Raw genomic sequence first — 26,449 nt, 5'->3', positions numbered from 1 at the left:
CTTGATTGATTTAAAGTTAATTTTAAATTTTATTTTAACCCAATCGTTAAAAGTTCCAGCATACAGGATTAAGTTTCATGCAGACAGAATGAAGTCCAGCATGTTGCTGCATATCGAGGTTGCTGTCTAAAACGGTTCGGCCTCGCTGATAAAATAGCTCATCTGCTCCCCACTCAGCCAAGACGATGTGAGCAGAAGTGTGACTGGAACGAGCCGTAGTCCCTCCCTTCCCATGACCAGGCTAAAGAGCATGGCGGTGATTCACACGCTCGCCATATCGCGGTTACATGTCAAGAGGCCAGCGTCGCTCCTTATGACAGAGCACCCTCCATGCTGCACCTCGCATGTTTATGGAATTTGACAGTCATGGAGGTTGGGGGCCGCTATCTCGCCACCATATTTAATCTGGATCGGATCCAGAATGACGTTAGGAAAAAACATAAAATTTTAACATTGGAAACCCCATTTACGGATTCAAAAATCAATAAAAAATACACATCAAGCCTGATTCACTTTAACATTTCATGGTTGGTGTATAAAGATACCATTTATAACCTTTTGATGATGATCCCGAGGGGAATGAGCTGCTTGGCGGGGGTCCGCGCGCTCTGAGTGCTTCTCTAGTTTATGATGTTTTTGAATGTTACCTATGTTATTATGCATCTTTTCTGTTTTACAGCTGTGTGTGTTGGAAGTTGGGTTCATTTTAATTTACAAACAGTTTTAATCAACAGCAGAGCAGTTGTAGAAATCATCATGTTTGCTCCTTCATTGTCCTTTGAGACTCACAAAACTCAGTTTCTCAACCAATTTAATCTTTTATTTCATCAGAGAAACTTAAATGAATTAAATTTTGGGATAAAAGGAGGATATATTAATCATAGAAGTATCTTAAAAAAACAGTTGCCTCTTACATTGGGGAAATAAAAATAGTCCAGTGAATTACTAGTTATAGTAAATGTGCTTGGGTACATTCCACAATTGAACAGCAACACATAAGCTTCCCTCGGAGGGAAAAGGCATTAGCTATTTAATTGGGACATTGACCCAAACTTCTGAGTCAGCAACTCTTTAATTGGAGGCCAGGTAAAGTGGCTCCCAGGATAAAGATTGTGGATACACAGGAATTAGAATAATTCATTGTGGCGAATGAGTTAGATACTCATTAGATGTAATAAATTAACTGTGAACAAATATCTTCTTTCAAGTAGCATGCGCAACCAACACATTGCTCCCCCACTTTACTCAGAGTTGAGTAGAGAATTATCTTAACTGAAGAACATGCCATAAAAACACATACCTGTAGGTATTGCTCTAACTTTACAGGGTCTGTGAAATTCGTTTGATGCTTCTCTTGGTAGTTGAACGTTGCCTTCAGCCGCTGAAAGTGATTCTTTGGTAATTCTGAGAGGAATGACAGTTGTATGAATCAATGTCCAGGATTGATTGATTAAAGAACAAAGAGTGACGCCGCCAGCCAGGAGCAATAGTCTCTAGTTTTCCTCTGACATGCCTTAATGTTCCAGTATTGATCAGGCATTGCTCCCCACCAAGGAGACCAATGTGACCCCCCCCCCCCCCCCCCCCCTCCCCCATCTAATCTCTGAGCTTCAGAACCACATTAGTGGAGACCCGGAGAACAACAGGCAACTTTGGCTCTGACACATACAGACAGTCGGAGTCATCTTGTTGAAGGCGGTTATGTAAAAGCCTTGCACATTCCCTCTCAGGGGGCAACGAGTAAAATGTGCCAGCCTGCCAGCCAGCCAGGGCGGATATTGGCTTCATTTCATAAAGAGACAAAATTTCTCCCGACATGTTGCCTTCCGGGCCGAGAAGACTTGACACTTCCAGCGAGACCGATGAAACCCAAATCAAGGCTGAGAGAAGTCATCCTGTCTTCCGCAGAGTACAAAGGATGCCCTGTGAAGCATATTGACAAATAAATATGGGATGAAAAGCTAATATTCCATGAACACACTTAAGCGTGACAGAGTACTTAAAAGTGGAAGCAGTCCCCTCAAACATATCATACTCCCTCCATTGCTACGAGTACACGGCACTGCCCAGTGAAGTCTATGGATTTGGTATACATAATGCATACTGTTGATGAAATGGTCATTGCTGTCCCGCTTCTCCCCATCATCATCTCCTTCCTGCGTACATTACCGGTCACAGATGTAAGGAATGCTCCTCTGGACGCACTGCTGTTGTTGCCGCTATAGTTGCTGAACATTGTCCCTGTGGACGGTGTTAATTTCATAACATGACTCTGCATTGGCAAAGTAATGAGATGACATTCTCTTCGACTTAATTACAGTTCAATAATGAAGGTCAGTCTTCCTGTGATAATGTTGCATTTCATATTATATGCTTATTACAGACCACAGAGCTCCATTACTGCTTTACTGCTGTGGTCTGGCCTACTTCTTCAAACCTCCGTAGGGCTTTCTACAGCTTTGCACAGCGCCTTTCACCTTTTAAAGTCTCGAACACGCTTCCACAGCCACCCGTTGTCATTATGGTTCCATTGATTTTTCTGTGTGCTGACCTCACTAACGAACACGGGGACCAAAAGTGACCGGTGGCATACTCTATGCCCGTAAGGAAATATGGCCTATTTATCCACCCACTCCCGGAAGTTGAGTCACGACTTCTGCCGTGTCATTGATAACTGAGTCGATCTGTTGCACCAAATGTGACGGGCTTTTCAGTGACCTCAAATGATCTGTGCCGTTCTGAATCATGCAATAATGCTTGGATGTACAGAATTACTGTGATGATTTTGTAAAAAAACAAATCCACAAATGTCTGCACTGAATCATCGTATCATTCATTGTTCTTATGGCCAGACGAGGTTTATGATGGTTTAGTTCCAATGATGGAAATGTTGTCAATGACGGATCGCAGACAAAACCGCTCCATTCATCCATCCCCTCGGAATGTGACGCAGAAGCTATGATGGCTCTCTCTCGAGTCTCAACAACGATGGATTTAAATGAAAATGATCAATTTCCAATGCAAATGTTCTTATTTAGTAAAAACACTATTCCTTTCTGTTGATTGTAAACTAATCAAAACCGTTATATGCAATGACTTGCACTTTATAAATCTGGACACCATTTTAGCTCCTCTTTAGTTTAGTTAGTTCCTGACTTTATCTTTCACCTAAGACTTCAATGTGTCCTTGGTGATAAACAACGATGGACGAGCCGGTGCGCTTGCGGCTCAAACCTTACAGCAATTTGGGCTGTAATCTTCTGTTTGAGACAACCCCTTTAATCTGACTATTCTTTTTCTTAATGTGTCATGCTGGAAGGGACATGTAGGACAACGTCCCTTTACTTGCTGGACCGGATTGAAGCTCTTGTCAGATGGTTTATAATTAGCACGGAGTTAAAAATGGAGACTTTCAGAAAGTCTGAGCTTCTTTATTTTGGCTGCAGCACTCTGTGATTTGTCGCTGATACCAGATGTTCACTTTGAAGAGAACCCATTTCCTGGAAGTGTTCTGCTTAAGGACAAGGTAAGAGAGTAAAAGAGATTTTGCGCTTTCAACTCCTAAATACTCTGCTAGAGGGTCTACATTGATTTGCCATCTATGATTCACACAAGATAATTCACACTTGTGAATGTCCAATCATCCATTTTAGTGAGGGAGCGTCTCCCCTTTTTGATTTCCTCCTCCGGCTACCTCCTCCTGTGAGTCTGGATATTGGACGCTGTTCACAAAGCAGCCATTTATTGCAGACTCCTACTACATTTGGCAGACTGCCTGCTTCTGTCTTAATATATGTCTCTATTTTTATTTGTGTAAAACGTCATACTGTATGAGCCTCCACCTTCACTACCTCAGCTGATAGGAAATGTTGCACGAGATAGGTTGCTGTAGCTAACCTAGAAACAGGTTTGAGTCCTCGCAGCTGATAATAGGCACTTTATTTTGTCACATTATTGTAACCCTGGACGATGCTTTGAATTTGTCTTCTGCCTCTCGTGCGGCTAAATCACTTTAAATAGAATCTCTTTATTGAAACAGCTTTGAAATGTGAATTGTGCTCTGCAGGACCGGCTGTGTGGCTATCGCTCACGGGGGGCTTTTAGCCATCTTTCTCTGGCTTAAAACGGCACTGGCTATGATTCACTCTCAACCTCCCAGGGGACTTGATAAGTGCAGGTTCATGCAGTTGGTGAACACATGAACACACATTTAACAAATGTGCACAAAGATATTACATTTCAATTTCCATTAGTGCCCCTCACCCTAAAAAAAAAACATGCGCTTTAAATAAAGCTGCCTCTATTGTTATATTCCCGCTCGGGGAGGAACAAAGAGGACACACCAGACTTTGTTTACACCAGAGACTGCCTTTGTGTGAAGTCTGAGGAGATATACAGGTCTGCCGGTTTGCGGATGAGCGCCTCTTTGGCCTGTATTTACACTCATCGCTGTGTCGGGGGAGGGGGGGATACGTCACCGGTGCACCATTAGTCATTCCCAGCAGGCTGTCAACTCTGGCCATTCCACACGCCGCTCTGTGCCTCGGATTGAGACTTCTCCAAGTCATTGCAGCTTTACATACAAACATACTCATGAATTACAGACATGCATGCAAATGTGCAGAAACAACCCGAGGGGGAAGCATGTGAGACCCTGGAGTATGCTTATCAGCTAAATTAATATCGTTTACATGCAGAATCTGAATTTTCTGCAGTTTGTGCAGAATCAAGCTCGTCTCGCTGCAATCTTGTATTAACTTAAAGTTTTTAAAGACAATTCTAAGAGGAACATTTAGAAAGTATATAATCATTCTTACTAATGGTGTTTCTTGTTGTATATCGTTAGTATTTCATATAAATAATTAATATTCATTGCATCACTGCTTGTTTAAATTCATACCCCCCCCCCATGAAACACTTAAAACAGAAGCAGTGAAATTACATATGTCCTCCTTGTGTCTGTAATATCCTCTATCAATGAACTATCATAGTAGTAATGCATGTAATGCGTAGTTTAGACAATGTGAATGTCTTTTGGAGGAACCCGTGGATGAAGATGAAGTGAACCTTTGCTTTATGATTTGTCTAGATTGCAAATCATTATCTAATAGAGTAATTATTGATCAGTGTGTGTGTCATCATCTTTGTACTCAAAACGTGGCCAAAAAAAACGAACTCCTGAAACTGTTTCAGTTCTTTGCCATATTTAGCTTTTACTGATGTCAAAAATAAGTTTGTTTTCCTTTTCCTTTGACTAAAAAGACACTTTTTCCTCCGTGCGAGAGGAAATATGGCGGCGTTGATCAGCAGACAGTCTTTGAAGCCGTTAGTTATAGAGAACGCGCGAGGTCAGGCGACACAGACTCTCTGTCTGCCGCTCATTAGTTCTGGAGTTTAAAACGCAGATGAAGTGCTGGCAGTTTAATGAGGCCCAGACTGACACGCAGTTCAGATATCCTGTTACTGATGCAGTTTTGATGTTTAAAAATATGTTCTCTATTGTTTTCAGCCGCTTTTATGAAATCATTGATACGTGGCAGTCTCTATTACAAAACACAAAACTCCTTTTCGGCAATAATAATGCATCCAAGACATCCAGCAAATACAGTATAAGATTTAGCAGCTCCTTCGGTCTCATGATGGGCTTTTTTTTTTTTTAAAGCTCGGCCTACATTCTTGTTTATCCCAAAGGTGATGATCACCCTGGTCTCCCTGCTGGGAGAAATAATGAGAATCATGTCCTCCAGTCTCACTTGACTGACCCCTTGTTTTCGTGTCCTGAATGCATCTCTCTTTTTTTCCACTGGCTGGGATGGATCATGCAGCCGTTGCCGTGACGCTGCCGTCCAGCTCCTTCGGCCAAATCCTTGAGTGACGGCTGGTTTCTTGCTCTGTAATATCCAACCCCCATTCTCAACGCACATGATCTCTCTCACGGTCTCACCCCCCCATCCCATCTTTCACAGACACACACACGCGTATGTGCAGTCTCCATGGTAACGCATGGTTTCACTACAGCGCTGGTGGCAGAGCACGCTGTAAGCTGCTGTTGTAGTGGATTTACTGTACCAGCGTTAATTCACACAAAGAGCAGACAGCAAAAATACTCCCACAGGGGCTACATGGTTGGAATGGCCACCTTCTGAGCTTCACAGAGGTCATTCCTTTCCCCCCCTGATGATATTTCACGTCATCTTCTCACTGCGGGCCAATAATTTGAACAAAAACAGCCCTCTGTTGCAGTTTCCAGTGGGATCTGGAGAGAATAAATGAGTCTAACATGAAACATCTTGGTGCAATCAGGAGCAGAAGGCTCGTGTGTCTGTCCTGCACTAGACACTGTGCATTAAAAGGTTTCGCCTCCACGCTCACTCTGCATTTGCTCTTGGACGCGAAGCATTCACTATACCCTGGGTGCTACCAGGATCGCCTCCAGTTATTAAGGAGGAAAGATAGCTTTAATTGTTTGGCTATCTTTAGACACAAAGGTCGCCACCCTACTCGTAAACCTTGATCGATTTCCTGCTGCTCTCTGGTGGTCAGAGCCGACGAGGGCAGCAGGGTGCCGGGAAGCTGCGGGTCTGTGTGAAGCCATGTGGCGCTTGCACATAAATGCTTCTTCATATGAACGGCTACATTTGCAGGAAGAGACATACTCTCTGAGACCTTTATGAGAAAGTCTTCCAGCTATGCGTGTGTTTATAACCTAAATCCAATCGTAATCTGCTCTGTTGCAACATGCCAGAGGCCTTTTAGGTTTTTAGTCTACTCTACGACCGAGTAAAGGGGCAGCTGACTCCTGTAAATGAGTACATCATAAGTCAGCGGTTAAATACGCTTCTATACTCCACTCAGCTGAGAAACTGAGCTGTTTTCTTGAGAATCTTCTCAAATACAAATGAAGTTACGATAAAAAGAATTTGAGTGATTTATAGGAATTCTTAATTTCCGTTGTCATTGCTTTGTCTATTTGAAGCTGGTGTCGCCTGTCCCATTAGTGATGCTGTGTGCTCTTTTTCCCCCTTCTCCATTATAGCTTGGCCGCCTCTAAGAAAAGCACCAACAGCAGCACGGTCTTCACCAAACCTATAGACATTTACACTTTCATTTGTCTCTTTTTAGTTGTTTAATTAATGGCATTTATCGCGCTCCTACCAGGTAGGGATGCTGTGTGCTGCAGTGTAAATCAGTTGTTCAGGTTTGTTATGCACCTTCCAGAGTGCAGCAGGGAAATATATCAGAGGGCAATACCACAGGAGGCCTATCGTGTAATGGTATCAACTATTGCCATGCTGCAGAAAATCGCTTTTCTGTGGACTGACTGAGCTCTTATTACATTTCTTCTTTCGACTTGTCCCGCGAGGGGTCGCCACAGCAAACCAACGTTCTCCACTTCACCCTGTCCTTTGCATCGTCCTCCCTCACTACGTCCATGTATCTTCTCCTGGGTCGACATCTAGCCCTGTTCCCTGGCAGTTCCATCCTCAGCATCCTTCTACTGATATAGTCCCCGTCTCTCCTCTGGACATGTCCAAACCATCCAAGTCTAATCTCCCTGACCTTATCTCCAAAACGTCTGACCTTCACTGTCCCTATTATTGTCTCATTTCGAACCTGGTCGCTCCCAAGGAGAAGCTCAGCATCTTCATCTCTGCCACTATTAGCTCCGCCACCTGTCTTTTCCTCAGAGCCACAATTACAAAGAAATAAGTCACACACTATAACATACTTTAACCACGTAACGGAGTCAACATGGGTTTATCCTCTTGCTCTTAGTTAGACTAGCAAAAAATGATAGAAGAGCTAGTCTGATTGGTTTAGTCGCTTGATGGTTCTCTGCTATGGAGAAAACATTTACTATACGTTGACTCTGTTTTATTGTACTTCTTTACTTCACTCTCTGAATGAAATATTTATTTTGTTTCAATGATTTCTTTATTGATTTGTTGTTTCTCTCAGAGGTTAAAAGGTCTTTAATTTTTTTTAAATCATGTATAACTTACAATATTGCCACATTTAAATATATCCTTTAAAAAAATCTATGCGATGTTTCCAATTGCATAACTCTGCTTTATTTTGTGAATTCGAAGACAGTGCATGAATCTAATGTTAACTTAAGCATTTCTTAGAGTTTGGCTTTTACATCCTGGATAACGTTGCTCTTGCCTTCCTGTCCACTTCCACCATCTAGCGTCAAGATCTGTGAACTGTTAGTACCATCAGAAACGTACTGCCGTGACGCTCTGCTGCCCAAAATTAATAGTTTTGTCCATCATTGCGTAACATGGATCAATAAATCTGATGTATTTCGTCTGTAAAAAAGCCACACGACATACTTTACATCGACTTTATGTTCTGTGTGCAGCAACTGAGTTAATGACCGGAGCTGCACAAGCAAACCCAGACACGCTTGAGATATTATATAACATTATATAACAGTAAAAGATGCGCTGGCGATAAATAATCTCGTGACATATTTGGTCAATGTCAGTAGCAGGACGATTTAAAATAATCCCGCTACAGTTTTACAGGGAGAGAAAACTGTTTAAAAAAAAAAAAGAAGGGGGGGAAATAAAAAACACTTTGCTTAATGCATGTTGTCTCTGTTGATCGCACGTCGATATTCTTCAGTCAAAAGTAGACAAGCCCGTATAACCGGTTTAGTCGACACATTATCGGATCATTTTACAGCATTTTTTTTTTTGTAATATGAGAGCAAAGTCTTCTCTGCCGCCACGAAGGAAGTCCAATCTCGGTCTTTATTTCCCATCACTTTCCCTCAGTCTGGCCCCCACCGAGCCCAGCATTACCGCGGACCCACGCCCCTGTTTGCCGGATGGAGACGACCTCTAAATGAATGTTTAATGAGCGTTTTAGGAGTCATAATGGCATGTCGCTAATGTCCTGCGATGGTCTTCCCGCTGACGGCCACGCCTCGGCGCGTTCTCCTCCACCCTCGCCTCTGACAGATGTCTGAGGATGGTTTAAACTTTACCGATGGGAGACTTATTCGTCTTCACTTCCGTGCACGAGGACTGCAACTGATGTCAAACTCTCTGCTGCGTGCGCTGCTGTAGAGAATCATGACTTTCCCTTTGAGAAAATCGGTTTCAGGTATGCTGCTGTTTTTTTTTTAGTTTTGATTTGATGCTGTGTTTGACTTGTATTTTGTACCGTGTGAGCTTTCTGATTATTTTTTTGTGCTTGTTGGTAAAGGTGGATTCGGTGTTTATGTTTGTTTCGGGGATGAAGTATAGGAATTCTCTGGATGCTTGCTGTCGGAGCTGTCCGTGGTGCTGAAAAGCACTCTCTCGACTCGTGTGCATTTAGTTCAGGAGTTTCGACTCTGCTTTCTGTGAGATTAACGATTTTATTTTTTGTTATAATCGCCCCTCTGAGAAACTTATTTACTGTCTTATCTCACACTTCGCTATTCTACACGAGTTTTAGGCAGCGTCTCGTTTTTATTAAATGCAAAAGAATCTCGGGTTGTTTTTTTTACTGGAGTTTTCTTTTATTATCGATACTAATAAATGAAACGACACTTTCCCCTTGAGGCCGGTAGATGGCGCCATTTGTCAGATTGTAAAACTGACGCGACTGGGTCCACGCAGGAGGGTGATCAGAACTTTACTTTTTAATTTAACATTGCTATTTACTTAAATGCCTCTTCATTTGACTAAATCCATACTTTAATCATGCAAGAGTCTAAAACTCTCAAACATTGAATGGCGTAGTGTTCGTATCTGACAGCCGAATTCGTGTTCCCACTGCGGAGATCTTTCTCCACAAACCCGCCGTTGGTACCTTTTGTCTCTCTTTAACGTCTGATGACGTTCGGGTTTATACCCGCAACCCTTTGAATGATAAAAACCAGATGTTGCAGCGTAATTAATGAATTACATTTCATATCCAGTTGCTATTAATGGCATTCCAGTTGGACATTCGACGCCTTTTCCGAATGAACGGAAGCATTTATTTGTCAAATATCGCCACATACGCAACGACGGAGCTGCACTGACTGCTTTATGCGCGTTTTCTCTCTGTATATTTGCCGTTTCTTCATTCTCTGACTTCGTTTTGGCTTCAAGCCGCACATGTTCGATGATAATAAACTATGAATCGGGGCATGATGAGATGTGGATCCCTGTCCCATAGTGGGGTTGTGTCCCTGCACTGTCCACCCTCCCCACTGGTCACTGTCCAGTTACAGACAGGATGCTCTCAGCAGCAAAGCTGAATCCGTGCTCCTCCTGATGCCTTGCGCTGCGTCGCGCCAACAAAACTCAGAGGCGGGGGCGAGGGTGGGGGGGCTCCTGTTGGGATTCGTTCGCATCCTCTTCGACGCCTTTTCTTAAGTCTGTCTCTGCAGCAGCAGCCTCGGCGCTCAGCAGATGAAGAGCAATGCAAACACTCCCTGCGCCCGCAAACAGGTGTTTCCATCCCTGAGCCGCGCGCAGTGAGATTCATCCACGACTCTCCGCCCGCCATGTGCGCCGTCATGTAGTTTAGTTGTAAAACGCACCCGCAGATTACAAAGACTGCGTTTGCGCGTATTTGTTGACATCCCGAGAGAATGGTAGAGTTGGAGGAGCATGCGGGGAAAGTCTTTGCAGCGCCGTCGCTTCACGGCGGGACCAGTGTGTTGATGTCTCGGAGATGAAATGGACATTCCCCGAGTTAACGTCCACCAGCGTGAAACCCGATTCTGGACATCTCTGAACGGTGTCTCCTAAAGCTGCCTCTCCACCGCGCCACTGTGGGATTATCTCATTGTCAAGCTCCTCCAAGTCCATTTGACTCCCAATTCCCCTCTGAATCCAGCTTCACTGGGTTCAAAGAGGGCGGCTATTGTCCCGTTTCTCCGGAGGTTTCTCCTCCCCATATACGCCGCCAAACTGGCGATGGCCGCAGCGATCGCCAGCTCCCTCATAAGGCAGAAGAGGCAGGCGAGGGAGCGCGAGAAGACGAACGCCTGCCGCTGCGTAAGCAGCCCCAATAAGCCCAAAGCGAGCTGCGAGAAGCCCGGACGGCTAAACGTTTTCTCCCGGGTCAAACTCTTTGGCTCCAAGAAGAGGCGAAGGAGGCGACCAGGTCTGTTACGCAATTTCATACGGATGTTATCCATGATAAAGTAACAATTTATCTTTGGAGCAGCCGCTGTATTTTAAATGTCACTGTTTGTGATCGATCCTTCTCTCTCTACTACCGGTAATCAAGTCAGCGCTGGATCAGATGTAAAAGATGTGCAGGCATATTTATTGAGTCTATTTAGGAAACTATACCGAAGACTTCTGTCAGTTTATCATGAGTCATTTCTGTATACTGTTAGTTGCCAAAATGGACAAATGTTGCTGATTGTCGAAACTTGTTTATTGTTTTATCATGAATCTTGAAATAATAGGCCAACAGATTAAATATTTCTAATTTGAGACAAATCTCACAATTCGTTTTAAAACAAATTCTTATAAATGTATTTTTTTTCCAACTCTTGTTGCTGGAAAAAAAGAAACTGTCAGAACTCAAATAGAATAAAAAAAAATTGTAAGTGTATAATTCTAAAATGTAATGTGGGTTTTTCTCTTAACACACGACCAAGGTCCGTGTGACTGTGCCTTGATCGTACAAGTAAAAATGTAAATAATTCCATATGAGTATTGCTGGCATGCCGCCAGCAGAGGAACCGGAGCCACAGAAGAACTTTCTTTAAAGCAATATTTAGTTTTCAAAAATGGAGAAATGCATCGGCAATTTGTAGTCCAACATGTAGAAAAAGGTCTCAATTTCGATCTTTAACTATGATTGTAGTTGCATGGTTCGTAATATTTCTTTGGAAACTGAAGAAGGCAAGTGTGTCCTCAGAACAACCTAGTGTGGGTTGTTCATGCAGTATTGTTGTATCACCTGATAATGCATATACTGTATGCACACGTTCATGTTCATGTAATAGTCCTGGTGCACATATAGACTCAACCTCTGCAGCAAAAGTGGTAAGGCTAGTATTACGCTATGACTGAGAGGTAAACGAGATGAAAGGACGGATGAAAGATGTGGTAAAGCGAAGTAAAAAGACACTCCGCCAGGGAATGAAGAGCACTCAGCCCTGATCAGACGCAGCGCTGATGTAACACAGACAGTCTCCACAGCCACAGTAAAGTAACAGTTTAAACACAAAACTAAACTAGAAAAGCACTCAGACCTCCCCCAAGCAGCTCAATTACCCCCATCAATAATCAACCGAGATATTGAGGAACACAGTTTGTTGAAGAAAGTGATGGGAAACATGGATTGAGAAACGGCAAAACAAAAAAGACTCCCCCTCGGCCGTTGGGCCGTGCTGCTGGTAGAATGACGTTCACGTTCGCAGAACTTAGCATCTGCGATATCAACAACCTCATCATTTCATTAAGCGATGGCCGCCATGACTGAGCGGTCAAGCAGGCGTTATCTTTAACTGGAGCTGGATATTACTGCCACAGGAAGGCCAGAGTTTAGTCGATTCTCCTCGCTGCTTCGTGTCTGTCATGACTTTCAGGTGTGTTCGATGGACTGACATCTCACAGACATCTTTTATAACCGTTCTTTATTTGGTTCTCAGCCTTGCCCTGAACTGGGTTTTGTGGCTCCACTAACTTTAGAATGTTACCTATGTGCTATATTCTAGTTTTTTTTGTTTCTTATTTGCAGTCTGTGGTTTCATTTTTGCGTCTTCCTGTCTCTGTGCTCCCTCTGCTTCAACAGAGCCCCAGCTGAAGGGGATTGTGACAAAGCTGTACAGCCGACAAGGCTTTCACCTGCAGCTGCAGGCAGATGGAACCATTGATGGAACCAAGGAGGAGGACAACGGTTATAGTAAGTTCCACTGTATTGTTTCAGCGTCATTTGTCAGGCGTCCGTAACTGTTCTGGTTGTCATGGTGAATTGTTTTACTTCACTGCTCTCAAAGCCATATGCCACAAGCGAGACTTAATTATCTCTATATATATATATATATATACACATCCATCAACATTAAGGCAAACTGAACATCTAAATCATGCCGTATAGCTGAAGACGCTTCGACTATGCCAGTAGGTTTAAGTGTTGTGTTGCAAACTGTACTTGAGTAAATATACTTGAAGTCACTGCAGCTGACAGTTTTATCTTTTCGTTGTTATTGCCTTCAAACCCGCCGACTCGTTGTTGTCCTGTAAACGAATTAACGAGGAGATCAATGGGAGATTGTCACAGCCACTTTGAAGCCTTAGAATTAGACACTGAGGCCAATGCTGCAGTAAATGCATTAGAGCGCTGCAGCAGGCCACCTAGTTGAGACACGTTGTCCCCATTGCAAACGCAATATTGTTGAGCAACAGATCTGCACGACACAGACACAGCTTTGATGTAAGACTTCCTATGTAGTCTCGACACTAAATAGATGTAAATGGCCCTGGAGCCTGTGAATTAAAACCTGTGTATTCAATTATTCCTCCAGTAGAGATGGCACGTGTTTCCAGCAGCTGCGTGCAAGTTAGACGTCATCCATGCAAGGCACCTTGAATTGTTTCATAAAGAAAATTATTGAAAAATAAATGCGAACTACAAGATAATGAAAGAGCATCTTATTATTTGACACGCCGACCACCTTCATGGCTTGTGTCTGCATCTAACTCACATTTATTTTGCAAATAACGGCCGGCCTGCATCAGCGACGCAATAGTTTTTGAAGAGAAAATTTAAAAAGTGAAGCTGACTAAGAAAAGGAGAAAGCGAGAAGCTCTGTGCACTGCTCCAAAAATAGCGTTGTTAGGCGCTGGGTGCGCTTGTCTCCATGGCGATGAGAGCACAGTCTTGTGATGGTGGGAGAGGAGCACACACACACACACACAAAGTATAATTTGATTTCTGCTCACTGTCATTTTGCTGTTTGATAGTAAAGTTTCATATTTCTGTGACATTCTCATTAAGAAGGTAAATAATGCCTGAAATAAGAAATCCAAGTCTCTTAAACTCATGATTTTGTATTGGTTTTATACAGTATCAATCTTTTACTTGTGTTGCATCCGAATTGGATCCATTTGAGCAGTTGTCGTTTAGCAAGTGACTGTATTTAACGTGCACACTGCACCAAAGAAGGTTCCAAACAGAAAGTTGTTAAAATGACCTAAACAAAGATAACACACTGTTTTCCTACATCCTCCTCTCTGAAATAAACTGTGTTAAAATTAATGAGCATGCTTAATGTTGGGCTGAGAGAGGATGTTGTTTGTAGGGAATCTCAGGCACACGCATCATGGCTTTATCAGATTAATACATGCACATAATTACAGTAGACAAAAGGAAAACTTGAGATATTGAGGGTATAAATAGTCGGTCCTATCTGTTACTGGCAGCGGCTGCTGTACAGTACAAAGCTGCCAATGCAAGGAACACTAAGAAACATGTCGTTTGGAAAGTTTCAACATAAAAGGAAGAGTATCGTTCCCTCGGGAGCTACCGACTGATTACAGTTCTGTGCTGTGATTTTAAACTGATCTGAAGGTAGCAGTTTAACCATGATAAGAATTTAAGATGCGTGGAGGACCATGCAGCGCAAAACTCATGCAAAAGCCCCAGTGGAATCATTATCAAACTGAAATTCTGAATATATATTTCATATATATTGTTCGGTATTACCAAAAGGATACAACAAATAAAGAAGAGATGGGAACAGATGACCAGCAAGTGGAAAAATGATTACAGATGAGTCTGGTTGCTTTTTTTTCTGATCAATTGGGATATTTTAAATATGTATGTAATTCAGTTGTGTAACTGAATATGGTCAAGTTCAACATAAACATTTAAAATAAAGGTGCACCAAAGAACCTCCCCTGCGGAGCACCACAAGGAACTGCGTACTGCCTATGTTAGTTTATTTAACAACCAACACTCATGTGTCAAATACATTCTTAAGTATTTATTGCAGCTGTAGAACAGAAATGTTTCCTCTTTGCTTTATTAACTTTAAATGCAATGATTTCTTGAAATTGACATGAAGTAGTGTGAAAGGTTTCTCCTTTGCTTCTCTTCTCAGCCATGTTCAACCTCATTCCGGTGGGGCTGCGAGTGGTTGCCATCCAGGGGGTGCAGACCAAACTCTATCTGGCTATGAACAGTGAGGGCTATCTGTATACATCAGTAAGTGTCTAACTCTAAATGTGTGTGTGTGTGTGTGTGCGTGCATGTGTCTTTCTGTGCTACTTATTAACATTTTATTCTACTCTATGTACAGTATGGAGATGTGAGGTTACTATGGCAACAAGACCTGCTGGAAGAAATTCATCCAAAACTTGCGTGAGAGCGAGCTGATAGATACTTGAAGTGAATAGTGTCTTGGACACAATATAAAATGTACTGTGACCAAAGTTGGTTTAAGATGGTCATCATTGAAGCTGAATCTTCATAATTGATTCAAATGTGATGAATAATGCAGCTGCACCCCAAATCATGTCCCTCTTGGTCCTTTTCCCAAATGCCACCATCTAATTGTGCGGCAGGCACCGATAGGAGGACTGACAGGCTGGTTGGACATCCTCCCAGCGGGCATGCAGACACACACAACCGCTGCTAACTGACAATCCTCATAGTCAGATTAGCAAAGATTGATCTGGACGGTAAAGGTCCTGGTTGGTTAGAAATAAACGCGTAAATGTTCATTGATTGAAAGATGCAGAGAAAACCAAATTAAGGCCCCTGAGAGACAAACATTGGATCTTAGAAAGGACAATGATGGCAACCAGATCGCATTCTGCACGAGAGATTGAAATGCCGGGGACAGGTAGAACCGAAACCGGCGATACAACAATATCAGCAGACTAATGGTGAGAACTGTGAGGTTGTAAAAGTCGACCTGTCCAGCTGTGCAAATACAAAAGCAGAATGCTTGTGTCAAAAGAAAGGCACTTTAATCACTGCAGTGAATGTGGCAAGCGATTGTGTGGCCTGCCTTTAATGACATTTTAATGAGCGCTAGCTTTTGTTTGACAACATAGCCATTGGGGTTTCCCCTGCCTGCAGGGAATACACAAGAGTAATTGAAATGAAGCATGCTCCTTCAAACCCCGTCAACGTCATTCAGTCCGCATCCTCGGTCAGCGATTTTAATTATAAGAATTTGGCTGTTGCTAATGAAATACTGTACATACAGCAAGCTGTAGAATTCACTACAGATGGCAAAGCAGCAGCAGCGAGAATCAGTAGTAGTCCTGGCCGATTAATGGATGCCATGTAATTCCTAACTACCGGACTACAGCCTAATCTCCTCGAAGGCTTCTTGAAGGCTTTCAGTTTGGATTTAGGCTTCTGTTTGTCACTCACACAGATTTTGCCCCTCTCTTTTCCTGTTTGCCTCTCCACGTGTACAAGAGTGTTAACACATGTCTTGCTAACATAAAGACATTTCTCTGAAAAAGCAAACTGGTATCAAACCAGTGTACAGTCGTACACGGCGGTAGCAACGGAGGGGATGTTTCCCCTGAACACAAGAACAATGCTTCCCAGCTCCGCTAATATTTTCAGAGATGTGTTGGGTGTATTTTTAGATCACCTGGCACCTTTGCTGTGGTGTTAATAATTTCATGTCTGAATTAATTTTAATCGCTGCGAGCCCACTTGCATTGAGTTTAGAGCTCTTGGGGTGAAGGCGTTCATTATGCCAGCCTTGAGGTGTATAGGCTCATTTATCTTTCCAGGCTTTTAAATGCTTTCACGCTCACTTATAAAGGCCCTCTGTGTGACAGTAATGCACAGGAGGAGGAAAAAGAATGGCTGTAACAAACGGAATGCCAGGATTGTATTGTTCACCATTCCAAAAATCACTCAATGTTTTTTCCTCCCAATTTTCCTCTCGTGTTAGCGTAGACTTGGGCTCTTCAGGACTTGACAATGGAATCCTAATAAGTGTGCGGTATAAAGGTAAACATCTGTGTATCGCTGCACTTCACTGTCATGCTAGTACATTCCTGTTGGATGTGCGGTTGCCGCGCCTTTTAAATCATTTAACGAGCTCAGTCCCTTTGGAAAAGAACCACTGGTTTAAGGTTTCACTCCATTGAGCTGTGTCATTAACTACTTTGTTCGGTGTGTGTGTGTGTGTGTGTGTGTGTGCTAATGGCTTGAACGTGTAGCCTGCGTGGCTGTGTCTATTTGTCTTTTGTGTTTGCAAAGGTCTTTTCTAGCGTAAACCCCCCTTTATTCCTTGACAAACATGGAGTGAGAGGAATCTTTATCTGTGTCTGAAGATAAAAGATGCTTTTTTAATCCATCTTAATTCTACTGAAAAGACTGCGACATCGAAAAGCAGGATTTAGGGAGATTTGGCTTCAGCGAGCTGCCGTTGCTCTGGTGGCTTCTGCGATTCACACAAGCGTTGATGTGATATGAAGGAAGCTGCGACAGCACTCAAGACAGGATTTCATTGGCATAATTGGTGTCATCTCCATTTGGATATGGCCGCTGAAAACACACGGGGCAGTGCGGAGCGTTGATTTGACTTGTCTTAGGAAAATAAATCCATCAATGTATTTACAGAGGCGGTCGAATCCATTGTGATGGAATTTATTCTCCTGCTGGTCGGATCAGAAAAACACAGTTCGCCGGTAATTCTTCCTCGAAGCCGATAGAACTTGACATGACTGCCGTACTAATGGATTGTGCTTTTCTTGCCACTGCTGAATTGTGTAGTCATTTGATAGAGTGCAAGCCGTTTACAGGATGGATGATTTTGTGGCTGTTTGTGTGCTGTATATTCATGGTTATCAAAAATAGGATGGGATACATCCATCAATATTTTACCCTATTAAATATTCCCCTCATATTGACAGGTCTCCAATAACGAGGAGCAATTTAACTTAAATATAAATGTTCACACGCGTTCACAAAAAATCACTGTACTGAAATATTGCCTCCTTGTATTTTGAGCTCTGAGTTGCTGCTTATAAGTGAGATGAATGCTGTTTAGCTTTTTTTTAAGACTGTCAGAGTTTGGCGGTAAGAAACGCAGAAGGAGTTCAGGTGCTCCGGCTGCTGAATGGTGAAAATTAAGGATTAGGATTAAGAAAGCAATATATGACAAAAAAACCACACCCTGATTTGATTAGAGGCAAACGGAGAGAATCATCTCATTGTCATCCTGATGCTTCCACTTATTTTTCAGTTTTAATTTGTTGTATTTTTATCCATTATATTTATGCAAGAAATCTCTAACGTGAAAGGAAGCCAAAGAGCTTTGACCGTGAAAGATGTTCTTCTACTATCTTGTTATAAATGCAAGAAGTAACAAAAAGCTGCTTTTATGAGAAGAGGCTGAAACCACTGATCAAAGACAGTAGAAAGGATCAAAATGACACGGCAAAAAGCTTTCAGCTTGTTCGGCTGTTCTTAATTATGCCCCGCCATTGATGCTCTTATAGGCTGAAATGTTCATTGCACATCACTTTATAAATAAAATCGTGTTTGGGGAAAAACTGCTGTAAGAAAAATTTTAAACTTGTAAGATTAAAAATGTTTTGTGATTGAATATGCTGACAGAGGAGGCCTCAGAAAATCAATAATACAATTTATCTGTGAAAAGATGATCGAAGCGACTCCATGCTTTAATGAGCAGAGGATGAATATTGATTTCCAACATTTCCTGGCAAGGCGGGCAGCATTTGTCTTTGGGCCGTTAATGGAGTGGTTTTTCTTAAGAATATTAAAATGATGAAGTCATGATAATAATTTTTCGAGAGTGGAGTAGACTGTAAAATATAACCTCAGTGAATTGAAAAAGAAGCTGCAGTAGTACATTAACCTTTTTATTACAACTATAACATGGATATCAACTTGATGAAAACGGCTGTTTGGGGAGGACACCTGTTGGACAAAGGCAGGACGGCACGTCATCTTTTCCTGTCTGGTTTACACTGTCCAGAGAACAAGAATGACTTCCGGCACTTTCACCGTAACGGTGTAAAATCCCAGCTGGTGGCCTGGCTGTTAATTTATTTTTTGAGTGTTTGGAACCGCTGTCATGTTGCAGCTGAACAGGGAACCAGGGCTGTGCCAACAGGATGTGTGTGTCCTTACAATTCCATGTTGTTTCTGTCAGACTTTCATCTAGAGTGTCCTCTCTGTGTGACAAAAGACACAATAAAACATGGTAATGTTCTATGTTGGTCTTTAAACGTGATAAATATGTGAACACGTTCCAGCCCATTGCACTGCATTGGTTTAATTGCTCATTGCTTTTTTTAGATGCGTCTTTTGCATAGACCTTAAAAGCACATCACCAGAGATGATGAATCACCTTCATCGTTCTGAAGTCGGGTTAGCGTTGCACAGGAAGAGGTCTGTTTTCAATTATATGAACTAAAACATCCTGCAGACATGTCACAGATGACTTCCCGTCTGTCATGAGCTGACAGTGGGTCATCAGCCCTGGGAACACATCACCATTCTCACCAGTGACTTCCACTGACCTTTCCTAACTGGGGTAGGGCTGATGCTGGGTGGGTGGGGGGGGGGGGACTCTTTCTGTCTGAAAGAGTTGCATGTCCTTCTCTTGCTGAGAAAAAACATTTTATAAAGCCATATGTAAATATAAGTGGTGTCATGGGCATGGCGGTATTTCAACGCACTCTATAAACTTTCACTTAGTAGAACATTTGAAGCCACGGCCATTCTCGCAAGGCATATTGCCATCTGTCTGATTGGACACTGTGACAATTGGACAACTGAACACGCACCTTTCGATTTTCTGCACACAAAAGCGTCCTTGTGTTTTGCGGTTAAAAGGTAAATCGTGTTCCATACTAAGTCAAAAGACGGAAGGGAAAGATCAAGTCCATGTATATTTTACAGCCAGAGGCAAAATGAGAATATAGGCCCATATATATATAATTAATGCTTCCCTGTATCTGTCAACCACTGTTATCTGTGCTATAAAGTGCTTCATTATTCATGATAGTAAACGGAGGTTCTCTGGAGACAAACATTTAACAGCAGGGCCTTGAGCGTTCAGGTGGCTTCTTCTCTCTCTTGTTGCTGATGGTGAGTTCTGCAGGTGCGGCGCAACGCGCCGTTGTTCAGCTGCCATCTCGACCAGTGTGCTTCTGCAGATCAGCCGCTTCCGTTCACCCAGTTGTTAGAGACTCTGGAGGGTTTGCGGATTACTGTCTAACGGCCGCTCCTCTGTTTCCTCACAGGAACACTTTACGCCAGAGTGCAAATTCAAGGAGTCTGTGTTTGAGAACTATTATGTGACGTACTCCTCCATGATATACCGGCAGCAGCAGTCAGGCAGGGGCTGGTACCTTGGTCTGAACAAGGAGGGAGAGATCATGAAGGGGAACCATGTGAAGAAGAACAAGCCAGCGGCCCACTTCCTTCCCAAACCTCTGAAAGGTAAGGCTGCTCGCGATCCTCAGGGTCAGGTTATAATCTTATGTAACTAAATAAGCCTTAATTTGTCAGTCAATTATATGTAAAAAGGAAACCTTCCTCACAAACCACTGGCTTTCCTCTGATTAAATGACCACATTTTCTTTATGCTCTCAGCCTGTCTGAATATTGTTTTTAAAGACACTAAATGAGCCATTGTCTGCATAACCTTCTGCCATAAAGCTTTCTCCTACGGCGTGCGGCTATTCAAACGGCTTCCTGTAGCCCAGGGGCGTTCAATTAAAATAGCGAGAGTCCCAATAAGTCAAGCCTCCTCCCCTGCTGAGGTTCGAACAGTTGGACACAAGGTTATGTTCTCCTGCTTCAAGAAATCAGTCTAATTTTTTTTTTTTATTGCACAAACGATAACATTTTGTCAGTTTTACGGCAAAATGTTTTTGGCATTACTAATTAACATTTATTTGTTGTTAAACATGTCTGATAGTCGTACAGTCCGTGTCTCTGCAGGACAACTAGGGAACAAAAATGCAATAAATGCCTCATCTATAAGTTTGCATTGTAAATAACTTTCTTCCAGTCCATAACGATGGCATAAAGATTCCTCAGGATGAAATAAAAATGCTCTGCTGCACTGAGCTCTACAATCGCACAAGATGGAAGCAAAATATATAATGAGAAATTAAATATTTCAGCTCAGCACATATACAAGTTCATTTAAGGAAGCTTCAATGCCACATTCCCTTGTAGAGCCCATCTGTCCAGTATCTGCTGACCTAACTCCTGAAAATGTGCTGACATGTCTGGCCAGAAAGGGATTCTGACCGACAAGCGGCTGGTCTCCAAGGTTCAAGTTGTAAAAAGAAGCTGACATCTTCAGTCAGTTTCATGATGAGACGAAACATCACTCTTCATAGCCGGAGAATGTGCACAGTCATTCTGGGATAAATGTCCAAATTTCCTTTTACATTCTAATAATATAATATGATTAATATTTCTATTTCATGATCTAATGAAAGAAAGTTAGGCTTGTCAGCCTTTGTGAGCTTATTGCAGAGAAAATAAATGTGCACTTTCATGTCCAGGCATCTTGGAAGACCCATTTTATTTACTCTCAACTCATCATGAATGGGCCATTTATCTTTTTATCGTGATGTCAAAAGGCATCACCGTCCAAATACAAGCCTCCTCTGGTCCACTAATTGGGAACCACGGCTCCAGCCGAGCCGGGGACACTCTGCTGCAGACGCAGTTTAGCCCCAGGAGCAATACTTTTAAATATTTGAGTCATAGCAGCCAGGAGGTCGTAAAATCACACAGAGCCCAACCCATGTCAGCTTTGTGTGTGGACAGCAGAGAATGCTGGGAGTAGAGAGGGAGGAGTGGTTCTGCGCTCTCTGCTGAAGAGCCCAGAGTCCTTTCATCTTCAACAAGACACGGATTTATCTGTCATCTCAGTGGGTCTGACTAAAAAGGCAACTCTTTATTTAGATTGTTAAAAGTGTCACATTTGTTTCTGTTATTTCTCTAATTGTAGATTTGCCTGCCATTCTTTTGTAAGCCTTAAGTGACATTTGGCATTGTTTAATTTAATATGCATTATGCTGGAATGGGTAGAAGCTGGCAGGATTTTGATTGCTGACATTAAATACAAGGCAACACTCAATTAGAATGTTCTTAGCCTTCAATATGCTGCAGTCTAGTACAACATCAAACCCACTTAAGTGAGCGATTTAGTGTATACTTGGCAGAATGATGACTTAATTATGACTCTGATTGGCAGCAGGATTGTGCAGAAACCGCTGAACAGATTTCCTTGAAACGTGGTGGGAAGATGGGTCTTGAGCCAGAAAAGGTTCCATTAGATTTTAGTGCAGGTCGCTATAAAGGGACGGTCAATTAATTATACAACTAGCAAAGCACTCAGAGAGCGCAGACCTCAGCCAAGCAGCTCATTCCCCTCCTAATTGGATTTACACCGTCCACATGTTGATCTGGATGAAATTGGGTGGTGAGATGGAGGTTCCCACCATACATAACTGTGTCAAATTCCATAAAGTAAGGTCAATAATCAACCGAGACATTGAGGAACAAATTTTGATTCTCCACTGCTGTCACAATGTTAACGAAATGTGATCCAGAATCCAGAATCTCTCGTGAATCATCGGCAAAATCTAATCAGCTGTTCCTGGTAACATTCCCAACGTTTCCTGACAATTTCATCAAGATCTCTCCGTAACCTTTTGAGTTATCTTGCCAACAGACAGACAGCCAGACAAAGCAATGCCGGCAAAAATATAACCTCCTCGACGGAGGTAATGAAAGCTGTAGACAATATTTCTGTACTAGAATGCTGGTTTTCTGTCAAAAAGAATACACTGCTCGCTGTTTCCTGCATGGAGTTACATTCTTAATTTATTTCTTTTTGTCAGTGTGATTTATTTTGGTGGAGCTCCTCCAGCCACCTTGTTAACGATCTACGTTTGCCCTCCGAGATCACTATAATAGCTTTTCACTTTCATTGAACCAGCAGTCCAGGGGGGATTCAAACACACTTAAGCATAATAGCCAGAGAGTGATTGCCTTTCTTTTTGCTAAGAGGAACACTGAGGGAAAAGAAAAGGAGAAGATCAAGGGCCGATATAGGTTGGATGAGAGTCCGGCAGATTCTGAAAAATATTCATCACTCATCTACTGCAAGATAGAGAATGTTTAGGTGGAAAAACAAATTATATAATTATGAAATATTCCAGAAAATCAGAAGATTATCTGACATAATTTAACTTCCAGCTGCAGCAAGTGGTTTGGAAAGAGACTTGTGAGAGAAACAGAGTGGAAATATAAAATAAAGGATCATTTGTTCCAGCTGCTCATAGAGATTCAAAGGCAGTGGCGAAAGTTTCAGGGCGCCAATTAAGAAGCTGCCTCTGCAGTCGCATCCCCTCCAGCCATTACTCATTACTCCTCTGGTTCCAGCCTCTCAGTCTGTTTCTGGATGAACGCCGTTCCGCTCGCATCATTCAAACCCAAACAGGAACATCCTCTTCCAATTCTTTCATAAAGCCTTGATGCTTGATTGAACCAAGGGGAGAGGGAGGAATTTAGAAAATGAGAAAAGATGGTTGATATTGGGAATGAATGTTTGGAATGAATAGCAGTGGATGGCTTTGAGTGGGTTCAATCCCCAAGGGCTGTGGCCTATCAGCGGTTTCCCGGTGAAACCCTACCGTTCAATAATTTGTCTAAGGATGGTCTCTGGATTGCTGCTGTAAGAAGAAATGCTGCACTAAGTGAAGTTTGCGAAGGACTGGCTTTGCTGTTTCAGCCACAGACTCCCAGAGGTACGATCATCAAACGGCATCCTGAAACGAAAGCCTGTGAACCTCAGATAACTGATTTTCATCTGAAAATGGATCCCATACACTGCAGCACACGCAGCAAATCGAAAGCAAACTACTGACGTTATAACGCCATGCGGCACCAAACTCCTTCTGCCGCGATGTCTTCATTCAGCAGATTGCAGTGCTGTAAATATAAGATCTCATATCCTGTCAGCTCGGGAACTCTTGACTTTGCTAAAATAGTGTGAAGTCTGACAAAGCATTTCTTTTTTGTTCTTTATTGATATGTGAAAACGTTTTAATGGCTAATTCTAAATAATTTTGTCTCCCTACAGTGGCAATGTACCGAGAGCCATCCCTCCATGACTTGACAGAGTTCTCCCGCTCCGGCAGCGGCACACCCACTAAGAGTCGGAGTGCCTCGGCTCTGCTCAATGGGGGCAAAGCCGTGAGCCAGCATGAGTCGACGTAGCCCGGCTGCCCAAAACCGGGTCGGTAGCGGAGCGAGGAAACCTTTCCTCCAACAGAGCGTGACTCCAAGCTGATTTCTCTCTCAGATCTACGGTTCAGGACTAGCTGCAACAGCAAGACCACAAGCACACACCCAGAAAGCATCACTAGCACACAGTTAGACTTCATCCATGTCAGTCACCATCAAAACAGTATCAATATTGAAACACTTAACAGCACATTACCCATTCTGGAATAAAAAAAAAAAATTCTAAATGTTTTTGGCTTGAGATTTATCTTACTTTCATTTCATCACTTAGCATCGTTACCCGATTTCCTTTTTGGGGGGACACACCATCCTCTGCATCTTTCAGACGGGGATAGGCAGTAATGGCGCTGGTTTACGAGGCTGCAGCGGTACAGTACAAGCCCTGATCTGTCTCCTCCATGCTTCTGTGAAAACAAAGAGGATAAACTGACTGGTATGGCGCCGCCGGTGCTGCTGGGACTGCGGCCAGCCAGACGGTAGCTCTCCTGCATCAGAGTGCACACGCTCAGAGCCTGACCTCTCTAGCACGGCGCAGCCCATGTTCAGCTGACCTAAAATATAAGGGACAGTGTGGCTCTCTCGCAGTTTTTGTTTCTTTCTGATGCCACAGCGGCACCTTTTTTTGTGCACATTTTCTGAATTCGCGGAAATATTTGATAACTTTTTGTCACCCCTCTCTCTCTCTCTCTCTCTCTCTTCCCTTTCCATTGTTTAGCATTTTTGTTTTTGTTGCCGTTTCATCATTGAAAAGGGTTTCAAGTAACCAAAGACGGAATGAAAGAGTGTCCCTTTAAGCAACTGAAATCCGAGCCAGTATGAGGCAGGAAATGCTCGAATGAATTTATTGTACATTTCTTTTGGTGACAGCAAAGATTTGGTGAAACGCAGAACAAAAACTGGACAAAAGAAGTGCTTTGAAACACTTTGAAGATGGTGGTGTGCTTGATGTTGTGCTGTTAGCTCGATGACTGAGGTATGAAGCAACTATTATGTCCCAATGTCTCTTGTCCTCGTGATCTTTTTGCTCTCTTTGTGCTGTGTCATACTTCCCCCACGTCCTGTTTTTTGGCAACTTATTGCAGTTCACCATAGGAATATGGCGAAGCCACCTTCCCAGGATGCTTGTGTGTTTTAGTAACTTACTGTGGTATAAATATTTTCTATATTTAAAAAAAAAAAAAAAAAGAATACTGTGGGCTTTAAGGTGACTTAACATTTTATAGGATATGTCATATTTGTAAAAGTGTAAAAAAAAAAAAAAAATGAAGACCTTCCCATCCTTGCACACGGGGCATGTACCAACACAATTATGTACAAACTGGGCCCTCAATGTGGGCTAGGTCTTCTTCCCTTCGGCTACGTAACTTTTTCTCTCCTGGTACATGCTTCTGGGAGGCTTTTGTTTTTTTTTTAAACTTACTTCCAGGATGTGTATTAGATGAACATATCTGTTGCATGGGAGAACGCAGGGGCATTGTGGTCTGGAGCTGCATGATGTAGGCTATGTGTGTTAACCCATGTTGGATCTTGTGTTCCAAACGACGAGGCTAAATCTGATAACCTTCACAGACGGTCAGTGTGGCTGCTTGATCACTTCCAGTTGTTTATTATTTGTTGTATACACATAAATGCACTGAATAAAATGTTTATATTAAGATTTACTTTTAAAATGTGTCAGGTTTTCTTGTTTGAATCAGTTGACTCACTTTTGTCTGCAACATTTTAAACGTATTCCACCTTCCAGCCACTGTAACTGTACAGACGGGTGCATTGTGGGAACTAGATTGTAGTTGACCCTCTGTTGGGGAATGCCTGAACACACACTCATACCTGACATATGTCCTATATCTGCTGACAGCATCATGTCACATGCAGGTGGAGGATCCCGTTAATTGTCTCAGAATTGAAATTGATGGGCTCATAGGGCCTCCTCTGTCTGAAACATCCAGTGTCTCTTTTGATACCTGAAACTGCTGCTATCAGAGTGCTGCCGGGTCTTCATATATGCAGCGAGAATGTGACTTGAGGTAGTAATTACCTGGCAGGGAAGTCATGCTTGGAAAGAACGAGCTGAACGATAGCGTGACACCGTGCTAACCTCCCAGCCATCTCTCATTCTGGCCAGAAGAACTTTGTTTGATGTTTTTTTTTTTTTTCTTTATCATGGTCGCGCTGCTCTGATTGTTCTCCACAGTGGACGGCAGGAAAAAGAGTA

The 26,449-nt window shown here is 42.6% G+C and overlaps 1 protein-coding gene across 4 annotated transcripts in view; it reads left to right on the top strand.

Annotated features, from left to right (window-relative positions):
- fgf13a (fibroblast growth factor 13a) overlaps window positions 1–25,895 on the top strand; it is a 49,331-nt gene extending 23,436 nt beyond the window's left edge. For 2 of the 4 annotated variants that reach the window (XM_068740834.1, XM_068740835.1), the window contains exons 4-7: window positions 12,742–12,852; window positions 15,053–15,156; window positions 20,202–20,400; window positions 24,071–25,895. In XM_068740834.1, the coding sequence (XP_068596935.1) occupies window positions 12,742–12,852; window positions 15,053–15,156; window positions 20,202–20,400; window positions 24,071–24,207 (551 nt within the window). In that variant the 3' untranslated portion in view covers window positions 24,208–25,895. Of the gene's footprint in view, window positions 1–9,083; window positions 9,115–10,904; window positions 11,095–12,741; window positions 12,853–15,052; window positions 15,157–20,201; window positions 20,401–24,070 lie in introns of those variants that run through there. The other 2 variants (XM_068740837.1, XM_068740836.1) reach the window with 2 other exon arrangements.
- The last annotated feature ends 554 nt before the right edge of the window (window positions 25,896–26,449 follow it).

Source organism: Brachionichthys hirsutus, chromosome 6 (genome assembly GCF_040956055.1).
Source record: "Brachionichthys hirsutus isolate HB-005 chromosome 6, CSIRO-AGI_Bhir_v1, whole genome shotgun sequence".
NCBI lineage: Eukaryota > Metazoa > Chordata > Actinopteri > Lophiiformes > Brachionichthyidae > Brachionichthys > Brachionichthys hirsutus.
The sequence above is the reverse complement of the archived record's forward strand: the minus strand, read 5'-3'. Positions and strand labels throughout refer to the sequence as shown.